This window comes from Typopeltis vanoorti, chromosome 15, assembly GCF_054136105.1.
Source record: "Typopeltis vanoorti isolate ZY-2024b chromosome 15, IOZ_Tvanoo_1.0, whole genome shotgun sequence".
NCBI classification, from domain to species: domain Eukaryota; kingdom Metazoa; phylum Arthropoda; class Arachnida; order Uropygi; family Thelyphonidae; genus Typopeltis; species Typopeltis vanoorti.
Window position 1 is genome coordinate 52,278,637 of NC_143563.1, and position 15,072 is coordinate 52,293,708.

Below are 15,072 nucleotides of genomic sequence, written 5' to 3' on the forward strand. Positions count from 1 at the left end.
TATCTAATAGTGACCACCACTCTAGATCCACAGGAACTCTCCCGTCATACTTCATTGATTATTTCCTTCCTTGCCTAGAACATTTCATTTTTGCCTCCTGTGACCTTCTGCCAGAAAGACATCAGAATAATCTTAAGTAACTTGGATACCACAAAGGCAGCAGTTCCTAATGGAATTCCACCCATTGTACTCAAGAGATGTGCTCCTGAACTAACACCTTTTCTTTGTTATCTATTCACTAAACTGTACTCAGCTGAGTAAGGTTAGTGAATCACACTAAACTGTACCCATCAGCATGAAAGAAAGCTCATATACAACCACTTCCCAAAAAGGAGATAAATGTTTACCACCAAGCTCTCAATCTATTACTTTTACATCAGTTTTGTCTAAAGTTTTGTCTGGCAGCCTGGTTGGCCGAGTGGTTAGCGTATCCTCTCTCCAGCCAAAAGGCTGTGGGTTCGAATCCTGCTGTGGGCATAGATGTTTGTTTGTGAAAATACTAGTGGTGGTAGTCGGCAGTAGATTGCGTTAGTGTAGATGATGAAGGTAGTTGCAGCTGGTGGAGTGGTGGAGAGGGAGAATTGTAGAGCAGGTACCCTCCCTCGATGAGGCTTTGGACTCCCTGGAGGTGTTATGTAATAATAATAATAATAAAGTAATGGAGAAGATTATTAACAGTCAACTTCTTCAACACCTTGAGAACTGCTATCTAATTATGACCACCACTCTAGATCCACAGGAGCTCTCCTAGCATACTTCATGCACCTTTGAATCCATTCCATGGATAGGTTTGGAAAAAACTGTGCCAATGCATTTGACATCTCCAAGGCTCTTGATGGGGTCTGGCATTGAGGGCTTCTCAACATGTTACCATCATTGGGACTGCCTTCTTTCTTGTGTAAATGAGTTTTCTTTTTCAGATTGATTCCTGTTAATGCCAGTGTCCTTCATGGCTCTGTCATTTTACCCACTCTTTTTTCTGATTTATATAAATGACCCTGCTCTCATTGACTGCAAAACCTATTCATAATTTTGCTGATGATATCTCACTCCACTCATCCTACTCATATGACAAGCCTTGCAGTGCTCAAACATCTCAAGCTTCAAAATCAAGGATACTGATCTCCACAGTATCCTTGGTTGGAGTGAAAGCAACATAGTCAATGTTTTCAAAATGCAGTTTTGCTTTTTTTTTCTTGTAAAAAAAGACTTGAGATCTTTTCCACTTACCTTTGATGATGCTCCTCAACAGTAAGGACCAAATATTTTTTCTTGAACTGACTCTTACTCCAAACCTTTGCTGTCACAATCATATCACTTCTATAGCATCATCAGCTTTAAAAAAACATGGTATCCTTTTATGCTCAGGGTGGTACTTCTCCTCTGAACAGATACTCTACATAAATCCCAAATCCAATCAATATTGGAATACTGCTCTCATGTTTGGGGTGGTGCACTTAAGACCTCCCTAAAAATACTTGATGTTAACTAATATTTAAGAAATTGACAGCATATACTAGAAATATAAATTAAATAAACTTTAATATATACTTTCCGATATTTCGGCCAACGTCACGTTGCCATTTTCTTGGGAACTTACTACAAAGACACGTGCACACAAGTACTAATAACAGCAAATGAGACTGAAGCTAGGAAGCTAACGTTTTCCTAAAGTCCTGATGGTGCCCCCTGGCGGGCTATATTGGTAGTTCTTGGCCTTTGGGCTGAAGTTCTTCTGATAAAAGTTTCCCAAATTTGGGGCAGTCTCATGCATCCAAATTTGTTGAGGTTTGGCATGTTCCTAAGGGCCGCGGCTGATTCCATGAATAGTCTTTCATACTTGAACTTGCTGCGGTGTATTACTGTGGCTTTCTTCCATCTTATTCTCTGGCGAGTATCCAGAGCGTGGTCTGCAAGCCCAGAGTGGCTGTACTGGTGAAATCAGATGTAATCCTTGTGTTCTGAGATTCTGATATTTGCTGTCCTGCCTGTTTGGCCAAAGTAGGACAATTTACAGCTGCAAGGGACCTGGTATACACCAGGTAGGTCTAGGGGAAGTGGTTGGTCTTTAGTGGAGCGAATAAGGGATGCCAGTTTTCTATGTGGTCTGTAACAAGTGGTCAAGTCATGTTTTTTTAAGATTTTATTGATTTTTTTCTGAGGTGCCTCGGATGTAGGGAATGGTGATGGATTTAGAGTAATCTTTTTTGTGAAGGGGAGGGGGTGGTGGGTTGTGGATAACTGGGTTAAGTATTTTTTGGAGAGGGTAGCCATTGGCTGAGAAAGTGTCACGGATGTGATTTAGTTCAGTGGTTAGGGCTTGATCATTAGAACAGATTATTTTTGCCCTGTTGAATAATGTCTTAATAACTCCATATTGTTGTGAGGGGGGGGGGGGGGTGATGGGATTGTTGGTGAATGTATCTGCCTGTATGGGTGGGTTTTCTATAAACTGAGAAAACCAAGGTTCCATCAGGTTGGTGGGTGACTAGTGTGTCTAGGAAGGGGAGGTTATTGTTTTCCTCTTTTTCCAGGGTGAACTTGATTCTAGGGTGTTATAGGGTGAAATAGGGCTGAGATATCAGGAGGAAATTTAGCTTGGATTAGCTCTAAGGTTTCTTTGAGGGGGACATTCGTGAATAGGGAGGAGACATCAAAACTGACCATTATGTCATTATGTTGGAGTGTAAGGTTTTCTATACTGGCTTTGAAGTGGGCTGAGTTTTTTATGTGTGATGGTGTATTGCCAGTATAGTGTGAAAGCGCTTGGCTAGTTTGTAAGTGGGGGAATCAATGCCATCCACTATGGGACGTAATGGCACATTTTCTTTGTGTATTTTTGGGAGCCCATATATGTGGGGGGGGGGTCTAGAGTTATAGGACTTTACTTGATGTTGTTCAGTAAAGAGTAGTCTGGCTGATTAATAACACTTCTCTTACAGACTCTTCAGCTACTATCACATAGAAGATCAGTTTCTGCATTGTTTCTTCTACAGAAATTTCCATGGACATTGTTCAGCGCAATTAGCATCCATTACCATATTTACTCGAATATAACTCGCATTTTTTTCCCAAAAATTAATCTTAAAAAATTGTGGTGTATGATATATGTGGAGATTTTCAGAAACTAAGGTTTTTCAGGAAAAAAAACTAAATTGACATTTATAATTAAATCATCAGTATCATTATAATTTATAATTCCTCACATTATTTATAGAATGAATGCATTTAATTTTAATTATCAATGTTATTTACTTGATCGGCAGCCCACCTTTATCGTTCAATATATTTCAATCTTTAGCAACAAATAATTTACAAGATTTGAGATATGTTACGAAAAATCCTTCACGAATGACTAATGAGAAGTGGAAATCAAAATGGACAGCAGTGGTAGGCCAGTAGAGATAGTGCAACTATGAAGACATGCATATGATTATTAACAAAAGATCACCTGACTCAGCAACAAAAACAAGCCGAATGATTGTTGAGTTGAAATACTGATTCTCTTCAACAGAATTCCAAAATATCTGCAGCTGCCATAACAACATTCACTATCTATTTCTTTTTAAACTACATTTGTGTGCGAGGTATATGCGAAACTTTTTAATTTCTTTTTTCGTAAAGTAGAATCAGTGGTGCAAGATATATGCAAGGGTGAGTTATATATTTGAGTAAATATGGTATGCATTCCATTTCTGCGAAGTTTACAGGAACTTGAGCAACAGCTGCTTAACATCCTTTTATAGTCAAACTGCATACCCACTGAATGTGCTGCTTCCAGTCATCTTTTGTTCCTTCCACCTAAATTCTGTGGAGCAGCCACTCCCATGAAGCATTTCCAAAGGATTACAATCTTGAACAGTTCAAAAGAATATCAACAGATTACTCTACTCCTGGCCACCCCACCCCCATACACACAGCATCATTTGTTTGCTATATATAGGCTGTTTTGCCCTTGGTGTGTGTGTGGGAGAAATAAAATAAAATTTAAACAAATGTGCAGTCTTATGGCCTGTTGTAAGCTGTTATGATATTTATTGATATAAATAAAAAGGACTTGCCTCAAATTTAATTTTATTTCTGTAAATTGAAAAAGTTAAGAGGGGGAAGAAAATATTGAACTTTCTGATTAAGTTTTCACCAACTGTGGCCTTGTTTACAACAAACAATGATTTCATTTCACTGCCTTGTTATTTTGCCACTCCAGGCAGTTCACTTGGGCAAAGTTTGTACATCTAAATAGAAAGTTTTGTATAGTGCGGTGGCATCCAACTTGTTCACATTTGCCACAATAGGTTGAGATTGATATTTGATTACAAGCGCTAATTGTATTTGCAGTTGTAATTGAATATTAAATGATTTCTTTTATTGAAGAAGTATAATTTTGATATGGGTGAATAACAGATAGTGAATATTGCAATAATAATTAACTTATTTCTTGTGTGTAAATATAAAAAATACCTATATTTTAATTCACAATGTTTGACATTCTCTTTAACAAACAAACAAAAAAAGAAACATGTATGCTTAACATAACAGTTATTATCATTAATATGATACTTGGCCTTGGTTTCATTAAATCAAAGGAGTGAAGGGAATGGAAGGCAGAATTAGATAGTGCACATTGTAGTTCTGGCTCCATATTGTCATCTAAAACAAAGGAGTTTATTTCATTTATTTATTTTTATTTTTATTTTTTTGCACAAATTTTAATCGTGTGTGTGTGTATATATATAAAGGGTGGGTCAAAATTCCACGTACAAAATTTGAGAGGATTTAGAGAACATCAAAATCAACCATATTCACATAGGAAAGCATGACTAGAAATGCCACCGGAAGCTACTAACAGGGACACAAAGATACAGAAATAACAAGGTGTAGAAAACTTTATTAGGCTTAACTGAACAGTTCAATAATAGTTGGATACATAATATGGTTTCACATCAGGTGCTCAAAGTTATGACCATTAGCAGTAATCATTGCGTCGTCTGTGTCAGGCATGATTATTGATTACCTTACATTTTCGAAAATACCTGGAGTCTCCCGGATATTAGCAGCGGCGATGGCACTTCTTGCCACGAGGTCCATGTCAGAGGCAACAGGTGTTTCGTACACCATGGCTTTAAGCGTCCCCCACAGAAATAAATCAATGCTCAATAAATCAGGTGAGCATGGGGGGCCATACAGCGGGTCCACCACGCCCAATTCATTGAGCCCCAAAGGACCTGTCCAAATACTGATGCACAGAAATGCCAAAATGGACTGGAGCCCCGTCGTGTTGGAATCACATCTGCCGGCGCACAGTCTTGGAACATTGTTAAGTAAATCCAGCAGAACTTCTTCCAGAAAAGTCCGATACTTCTGGGAGTCCAGTCGCAGTGGTAACAGGTATGGGCCAACTAAACAGTCAGCTATGATATCTGCTCATACATTAATGGTGAAGTGTTGCTGTGCAGCATGTGATCGCAGAGCATGTGGGTTCTCATGGGCCCATACATGAGCATTGTGGTGATTGAAGACCCCTTCACGGGTAAATGAAGTTTCATCCGTGAACAAAATATGAGTTGGAAAATCCGGGGCTATGGTGCTTTTCTGCAGACACCACTGCACAGATTCCAGACGTCGAGGATAATCTTCGGCCATCAGTAACTGGACCCGTTGCAGATGAAATAGATGTAAGGACTCAGAGTGCAAAATGTGCAATACACTGGATCGAGATACTCCTATAGCAGAGGCAATGGCACATGTGCTTTTCTCTGGATTATTGTCCATCGCATGCAGCACCTCCTCTTCCATGGTGGGATTTCGTGTCGATTGTGGCCTCCCACTATCATGCCTGTGATTCCTGAATGATCCATAGTCACACAAATTCTGATGCAAATACACAAACATTTGATGATGAGGTACACGTCTGATTGGGTACCTTTCGCGATACATTCGTACAGCGGCTTGTCTATTACCATCAGCTAACCCATAAACGAGGTGCATACTGCCATCTCAGCGTTTGTAAATGATGCATGTTTTTCATATGATGTCAAAAGCTTGAATGAGGAAGCTCCAATTGCTCACCTGGAGTGCTGGCGAACAACGCCACCTATCACTTTTGGGTGGCGGTTCTAGTCATGCTTACCTATGTGAATATGGTCGATTTTGATGCTCTTCTACTCCCCTCAAAGTTTGTACGTGGAATTTTGAACCACCCTGTATATATTATATATATTTACTAAAATTGCAGAAGTGGTCAGAGATTAGCAGGGCCGAAAAGAAAAGGAAGCAGGTGGTCCAAAGGAATAATAAAGACCAACCAAACAAACAAGAAAAACAAGTAAAGGAGAAAATTATGTATGGAGATACATTGATAAGAGGAGTACTTAACGAAAGTGCAACAAAATCTTGTTTCCAAGGTGCAAAAATTCAAGATATTAGCCACATCCAGAAGCAAAAAGGTAAGTCAAAGGAAATGATTGTTTTGGTTGGTACAAATGATTTGATAGGCAAGAAGTGTTCTATGAGGGAGGATGTAAAGGAGTTCTTAGAAGAGGCGAAACTGAAGAGCGAGCAGATGAAGATTGAAAGTCTCCTACCACACTATGATAGAGGTGAATTAAGGAAGAGGAGGGCATTGGTAGCAAATGAGTCTATACATAGATTGTGCAGAAGGAATGATGTAGCATTTGTTGACCTGTGGTTTGTGTTTGGCAGGAAGAAGGATTTGTACAATGCTGATGGACTGCATCTAAATGGCTTTGGTGTTAGGTGTCCTGAGAGAGAACTGTTCTGAGAGAGCTTTGTTCGCCGAGCATGCTGAAGTGCAAATTCAAGAAAACTTGAGCAATTAGGGTGGAAGCAAGTGAGTTGTGAAGGTACCCAGGAGGTGAGTGAGTGTGGGAATGACCAAGTGTGAAATCTAGTCTCTCAATTAAAAATATTGAATAGGGTAGTCATTTCAGGAATTAAAGGTGGGTTGGGGCCTAAAGGGATTCTGCAGTTTCTATATACTAATGCCATAAGTATTAGGAATATGAGGGAGGAGTTTTTGGCATTGGTTAGTGCAACCTTGCCAAAATTTATAGGCATCAGTGAGACTAGGGTAACGGCAGATGATGTAGATAGAGGGATTGAATGTGAAGGGTTTAGTATTTTCAGGGAAGATAGGATGGGAAGGGAAGGAGTACTGCTGATGATAGCAGATGAATTACCTCCAAAGAGAATGTGACACAGGTAGGAGGGCTGTTTATTTGAAGCAATCTGGTGTGAGATTAAGGCCAGTAAGATAAAATATATAGTTGGTTGCTGCTATAGGCCAGGGAGTTCCACAGATGATCTGGAAGACATGCATCACCAAATTAGTATAATGAGTACAGATCGAGTGATTATGGGAGACTTCAGCTATGGAGATATAGACTGGAAGGAAGGAAATAGAATTTATACACCTACTAAGAGATAATTACTTAAAGCAGCATGTGATGCAGGGGGGACCAGGAGTGGGAGGGTATTAGACTGGGTCACACGATCAGAAGAGCTATTCATAACCAAGGTGACCACATTGCTTCCAATTGATGAAAGTGACCATGCAGTCTTGACTTGGGAGATTGTAAAGCACAAGAAATATTCTGCCAAGAAGGGGTATATGTGGAACTACAAGGCAAATGTTTATGACAAGCTTAGGAAGAAGCTTATATCTTTGCCATGGCATAAAACATTGCAGGGTCATCTATAGGAAGCAGTATTAAATTGTATACTTAGGGTAAGGAGGGTTAATCAGGTAGGAGTTAGATGAATGAGTAATATCATTAAGCATGAGCTATAGAAGAAGAAAATTCTATGGTGGGTATACGAAGAGAAAAGTGACCAGCAAACTCATGAACAGTACAAGGCTCACACAGGAAAGATGACCAGCATGGCAAGGAAGGAAGAATCAGATTATGGAAAGAATCTAGCCAAGTAGGACAAAGGAAATCCCAAAGAGTTCTTTCATTATATTGCAAGTAAGAGGAATAATGACTATGGAAGATTAACCTTAATGAATGAATGGTCGTGAGGAGACAGATATGGATGAAATCGTTCAGTTACTGAATGACCATTTTGCAAGGGTATATCATCCTAGTGAGGTTACTGCTTTAACCTATGTCACAAATATTAATGTGGGATTAGATGAGATATCAGCCAGGGTTTTGTGAGAATTTGCAAGGGAACTTACAACGCCTTTGACTAGACTTTAAGTCTCTGCTCTGGTAGAGTTCCAAGGAGTGGAAAGAGGACAAAATAATTTCCTTACATAAGGGAGGTTCTAAGACTGCAGTAGCAAATTATAGACCAATCAGTATCTTAGGCATTGTAGTAAAAGTACCAGAATTGGTTTAAAAAAAAAACAGAGAGTGAATTCAAGAATGGGTAGATAAAACTATGATACTATATGAGGGTAAACATGGCTTTGTGAAGGTCAGTCATGCCTTTGTAATTTACTAACTTTTTATAATAGAGTATCAGCTGAGTTGGATAAATGAAATGGCTACATGATGATTTTGTTGGATTTTACAAAGCCATTTGACAGAATACCACATGGAACTTTGTTACACAAATGAGAACAAATGGGGATGAATATGACACTGGTTAAATGAATAAGATGGTGGCTGCTGGACATGTGAAAAAGTGGTATATGGAGGGGCAGAATAGAGGCAAAAACAGGTGACTAGTTGTGTGCTGCAAGGTTCAGTGCTGGGACCATTGCTGTTTAATTTGTACTTAAATGATATAGGAAATAACCTGAAAGGAAATGTTCAGTTATTTGCTGATGATGCAAAATTAGGATGAATAATAGTTAATCAAGGCAATCTTGAGAGCTTGCAGGACGATTTAAATAGGCTGTCAGTATAGGCAAAAGATAATGGGTGTCACTTTAATGTGGAGAAATGTATAGTTATGCATTTTGGGTAAAATAGATTGCAAGCCATGTATCACATTGATGGCATTGCTTCAGGAAATAGATGAAGCTATGGATTTAGGGATGGTGGTAGACAGAGTTAGAGTACATATTGCTAAGGTCATAAGATTAATTGGCTATTGAAGAACACATTAACAAGTAGATATAAGGAAGTTGTTATTCCTCTTTATAAGGCCTTAATATGTCCACATCTGGATATTGTGCTCAAATCTGGTCCCATGGGTTTCTTGAGGAAGTGGTGGAGAGAATTCAGAGATGGATTGGCCTATGGAATGTTCACTATGAGAATAGATTCAGGGTATGTATATTGCAGAAGTTGGTGAGGGCATATGATAGAGACATTTAAGTTGCTTAAAGGATAGAGGGTGCTTTAAGGTCAAAGCTGTATAACTGAGAGGAGACCTCCACATAGCCTTTAAAGGAATGCGGAGAACCGACCAGGGCTTCTGACCTGATGTTCAATCCTCACCTTCTCGTGGTGCACCCTGTTGGGTAGCTACCTGGAAAGAAATGTTAGGAAAGAAATTGACATTGTCAGCATCTAGAAATGCGTTAGCAGAGCTAATCTCAGGTGGTATGGTCACTTGAACAGAATGGGCGAGGAAAGATTAGCAAAACAAGTGTTCTCTGCCAGGTTGGCAGGAAAACGACCCAGAGGAAGACCTATATCTTGGTCTTCCTCTGGGTCGTTTGATATGGTACAAAGTGCCTTAGACGATAGAAATATAAGATCTGATAATATTAGAGTCTTGACAAGTAACAGACTGATTTGGAGGAAAATTGTAGGTAGGAAGTTAGTAATGATGTAAATTTTTCATGTAGTACTATCATATACTGTACACCCCTTCAGGGTACATGTCAGGAATTTGATGATGATGAAGGATTTTATAGGATCGATGCAGGGGAAATGTTTCTGCACTTGGCTAGAGGGACCAGAACATGGGGGTCATCCCTGGAAGTTGAATAAAGGTGTGGTTAGTAGGGGATGTGACGACTAGATTTTTAGCTTGGAGAGTTGTGAATGAGTGGAATGGGTTACCAGAGTTAGTTGTGAGTGCTTTTTCTGTTAATGGATTCAGGGAGAGGTATAATAGATTGGATCTCATTTGGTGAGTTTTTGAACTCCATGGAGGTGCCCGTATGATGATAATATACACACAGGTAGTTCCGGCTCTTTTAAAAGATAAATTATTTAAAAAAATAATTGTTTCTACTCACCCATTGCATTAATTGTGGTTATTTTTTTTTAAAGATACTATTCATAAACAGAGCTTTGACTTGGCCATAGGCAATCCTTAATCACCCATACTAACAAATTTATACTTAGAAACATTTGAGGAAAAAACTATCTCTTTATTCCCCTTAAAACCTAAGTTATGCAAGAGATATTATTATTGTTATTATTATTAAGAGAGACCTCCAGTAAGTCAGGGAGGAGATGAATGTTTTTGTGCTTCAAGGATAATGGAGTTTCCAATAGGGAAAAAATATGAACTTTAATATTCTTTGGAATGAATTTCCAAAGAAACAGAAGAGAAATTAATATATGTTTAAAGAAGACATGGGAGAATAAACATAATTTTATTCAAAAAATGCTGTCTGCAGTTATTTTTTTATTCGCAAAAAAATCAAGTGTCAGTTATGTAATTAATTTGAAGGAGTTAGGTTTGAATAAGTTTGAAATTTGTCTGATGTAAAGTTTGTGAGACCTTTCTATTTAGATTACAAGTTTTATTTTATAAGACTGATTTGTATATACAATACTTTTGAGGAAAAAATTTTACATCCTTGTTTACAGCCTTGCATACCATAATTTACACTGATGGTATCATTTGTGAATAAAGATATTGTCTCACTCAATCTCTTCAATTTTTTGAAGAGACGAGTTGTGAGTGAATTTTCGGCTTCGTTCTTAAATGCATTCAAAGTATATCATTTTTTTCATTAAATTAGAGAAGTTTTATTTTCAGAAAGTTGGTAATAAAAGTTCTGTATCTGAAATCTTTAATTTGAATGCTGCAGCATTCTCTTTTAGCAGATCACCAAAACTGTTGCAATTTTAGTTGCTGGTTTTCTTTAAAAGTCATAACATAAACCAATCATCTTCACTTTCTTCTCTCCTTTTATTTCCTTTAAGGTTCAGAACTTTATTTTTCTTGCTGTATGAAAGACTGTTTTTTTTCCATAGTAATTAAAAATTCTCTCTCTCTCCCCAACAGTTGTTCTGATGTCATTGTTGTAACATAACAATTGATAACTTTTAAACTTCTCTCTCTCTCTCCCCCTCCCCACCCTCGAATGATTCTTTTCTCCCACCCTCCAACAGTTGCTCTGCTGTCATTGTCGTAACATAACAATTGATAACTTTTAAGCATTTCTCTCTCTCTCTCTCTCTCTCTCTCTATATATATATATATATATCATCATCATGCATATCAAGGATTTAGGCCTAGCATGGCCTGTTCTGGCCTTAGAAGTCATCATTGAATCATTTAAGAGGATGTCATGGTTTTCTTTTTCCTAATGGCTTATATATATATATATATATATAATATCCACTTTCAAGTTCACAAAAAAAAAAAAAAAAAAAAAAAAAACTAATTTCTCTCGTAGCAATATTATAGGGCTATTTTCAGTTAGTAACACACTTCTGCTTTTCATTTCAGTCATGAAGCAACAAATAATGAGTGGCCATTATGTTATAGCTATGGTACTTTTTTTGAAAACATAAAATATGTAAGTTTTTCAAATCATATACATTTAAATTAAATTGCAGTTATTATTTCCAGTAAATAAATTTTTAATAAATTACTTGATGCCTCCAAGGACTCATTGTGAAAGGAAACACTATTTCAGCTACCTACATACAGACAGTTTATTCTTTAAAAGAAAATTGCAATTTTCGTACAGTATAATTTCATCAACAAAATAAACCGATAATTATAAATATGAAATTAAAATTGGCATAATCTGATTAAATACTGTGGTACATCTATATATGTTATTCTTAACACCTTTATTCCTTGAGTGTGAAATTGTAATGTAGTATTATCCTAAGACGATTTTCACAACTCACAACATGAATTAACTTAATGTAATTAAATGCATGAAAATTTTACATAATACAGATTATTTTTAATACTGTTATCAAAAAAAAAATATACAGTTGCCTTCCAAAGACAGGATCATCTGACTGAGTGCATTGCAAAAAAAGTGAGTCTGGCTCAACATTGAGTGCCTCCTACTTTTCTTGTTTTCATGAATTTTATTTTTTATTGTCTTCCCTGTTAAATTATTTTTCATGGATAATTTACATAAATTCACCCTTCATTATGAACAGGAAACAAAAGAAAACAAATTGAGTTGTGATGAACTGTGTTGTGGTATACATTTTATATCCACCGTAAAGAAAAGCCTACTTCAGTATAATTACATGTAATGTATAGTGAGAATTAAAGAATGTATTACTTTGTTTTGTCAACATAACATTTAGTTTTTTTTAACATCATCACCCATAACAATATCTATATAAACTTGACCAATATCTTGGGTTAGTAAACTTTTTCTGGCTAGTAGATTTAAGTTGTATTTCTGAAGCCCTGATATAACAATATCCTGGATACAAATCTTTTATTAATTGAATAAAACTATTTAATGAGCCCATTTGGTATTTAATATTTGTTGGTAGAACAGGCTAAATTTAAGTTTAAATTTTGTATAAGTGATTCAGTGAGAAAAATTTAAGAAAACTTTCTAGGTATTGCTTAATTATGGCCAGTGATCAAGATGACGTGTTGATAAATGATGAATTCTCTAAACATATTATCTAGCAGATACTCTCTGCAGAATTTAATTGGAAAATGTAATGAAAATATTGAATGTTTTTTTTTCTCTAGCCTGTAGAGCAAAGGTCAGAGAGATTGGAAAATAGTGAGATGATCAATTAATGTTTGTTATAAAATCTCTTTTGGGGCAAAACAAAGACAGACTTATTTACACTTCTAGAAAGCTTAAAGACGCTCAGTCATGCACAATTCAAGGAAAATATTAACTGAATACAGGTATGACTATGACTCAGTTTACAGTGCTTCAGTTTATGCTTGCTTCACTGTTGTGCCCCTATTTGATCATGTTTGGAGGGGATGATGAGTAATGTCTCTGCCCAATTTCCTAGAAAAGATGGTCCTGACATTGTAATAAAATTTTATACTAAATCATTATAATATGGCTTAAAATTTAAATAAGCTAAAAATGGAATATTTAAAATGCAACGAGAAAAAACAAATTACATTAACATGGACTAAGAGCTGCAAATGAACTGGCATCTAGACAACAGGATGCCAAAAGGATAAGTTTGATTGTCCCTACTCCCACTTTTGATGGCCTCTCCAGCCTCTTTAACAAGTGCCTTCTTTTTCCTTCCTAGTTGCTCTCAGTTTTACTAGGTGTTTGTGGTCCATCTTACACTCTTCTTTTAATTAATATTTTCAAATATCTACCGCCATGTTCCTAAAAGATGTTATCAAGTGCTTCTGGACAAGAGACTAAAAACAACATAAATCATTGACAATCGAAGAAAAATGGAAGTTATTCGGCAAATGGAGAAAGGAGAAATTCAGTCAGCTGTATATTTTGCTGACAGTTTAGCACCTTCTGCTGTAACAGCTATAATGAAAAATGCTGAGACCACAAAGTAATCTTCCCAATCAGTGGTCAGTATTGGTGTGAGATGCTCCTACAACACCTGATCCATGTTCCCAGAATAAAACAGTCAAAAAAAATGGAAAAGCTGCTTGTCCTGTGGATTGACAACATGACCCAGTGTCATCTTCCTCTAACAGAATCACTTATTAGGTATAAAGCAAAATCTTTCTTTGATGAGTTAAGCAGTGAAGGGGATGGTTCTAATGATTTTATTGCTAGTAGAGATGGTTCTTTAGATTTAAGAACAGAACAAAAATCCAGAGTGTTAAAATGTCATGATAAGCAGTGCTGATATTACAGCTGCAAATGTATTTTCAGTTCATTTTCAAAAACTCATTGATGAAGAAAAGCTTACCCCGGACTTAGTTTTTAATGCAGACAAAATGAGCCTGTACTGGAAAAAAAATGCTCAACTATACCTTCATTGTTCATGAAAAATGCTCTGCCCTTGAGTTCAATGCAGCCAAGGACCATTTGACTTTGTTGGGTTTCAATACCTCAGGAACTTTCAGATTTACCATTCAGAAGCATTATGTGCTATGAAGGGAATCATGAAAACACAGCTTCCTTTCTTCTGGTGTTCCTACAAAAAGGCCTGGGTTATGTAGACAATTTTTAGTGACTAGTACATATCATATTTTTTCCCAGCAGTAAAGAAGTTCTGTACAAATAATAGATTTCCTTACAAGGTTTTGCTGCTGCTTGACATTGGCCATGGTCACCCTCCAGATTTGAATGTTTTGAATACCATTGGTCTATAGGCCAAGATTGCCTACCCTCCACAAAACACAACCTCACTTTCACAACCCACAGACAACACTCAAGGGAATTGCTGAGGCTACTCAAGTGTCAGATAATGTCACATTGAGAGATTACTGGCAATCATATGACATCATGAAAGAAATCTCCAACGTTTCGGTGGCATTAGAGTGAAGTGTCAAAATCATCATGTTTGAATAACATCTTGGCATAAGCTTTGGTCTGACTGCATTCTAAATTTGCAAGAGCATGAGACTACCCTTGCATCAATAACAGAATGTGACAGATATAGCAAAAGAAATAGGGCTAGATGATGCAGAGGTTGGTGACATAAATGAGCTCCTTGAGAGTCGTGGCAAAGAGCTTTGACTGGAAGATTTAGAAGAGCTAGCTGAACAACTGTCCAAAGAAGATACAGAGGAAAGTGAAGCTGACTCTACATTGCCAGTTAGGACAACAACATTTAAATCAATGCAAGAGGCTATCGCACTTATTAATAAGGGATGCGAAAGCTTCTATAGCAACGATTCTAACTGGGAGCAGAACTCAACTATTTAGAGAGGAATTGAGACAATTCTACAGCCATACTATAACTTATTAGAAAAGAAGAAATCAAACAGACATTTATTCTATTGTTTTTAAAGCGATTATATTTTCTTTCTGTT

At 37.0% G+C, this 15,072-nt stretch overlaps 1 protein-coding gene across 2 annotated transcripts in view; it reads left to right on the forward strand.

The window, feature by feature from the left end:
• The window catches only part of mTTF (mitochondrial transcription termination factor), a 52,343-nt gene extending 40,679 nt beyond the window's left edge, over positions 1-11,664 (forward strand). The window contains exon 2 of one of the 2 annotated variants that reach the window (XM_090405182.1): positions 11,611-11,664. In XM_090405182.1, the coding sequence (XP_090261308.1) occupies positions 11,611-11,616 (6 nt within the window). In that variant the 3' untranslated portion in view covers positions 11,617-11,664. Of the gene's footprint in view, positions 1-2,942; positions 4,068-11,610 lie in introns of those variants that run through there. The other variant, XM_090405181.1, reaches the window with a different exon arrangement.
• The last annotated feature ends 3,408 nt before the right edge of the window (positions 11,665-15,072 follow it).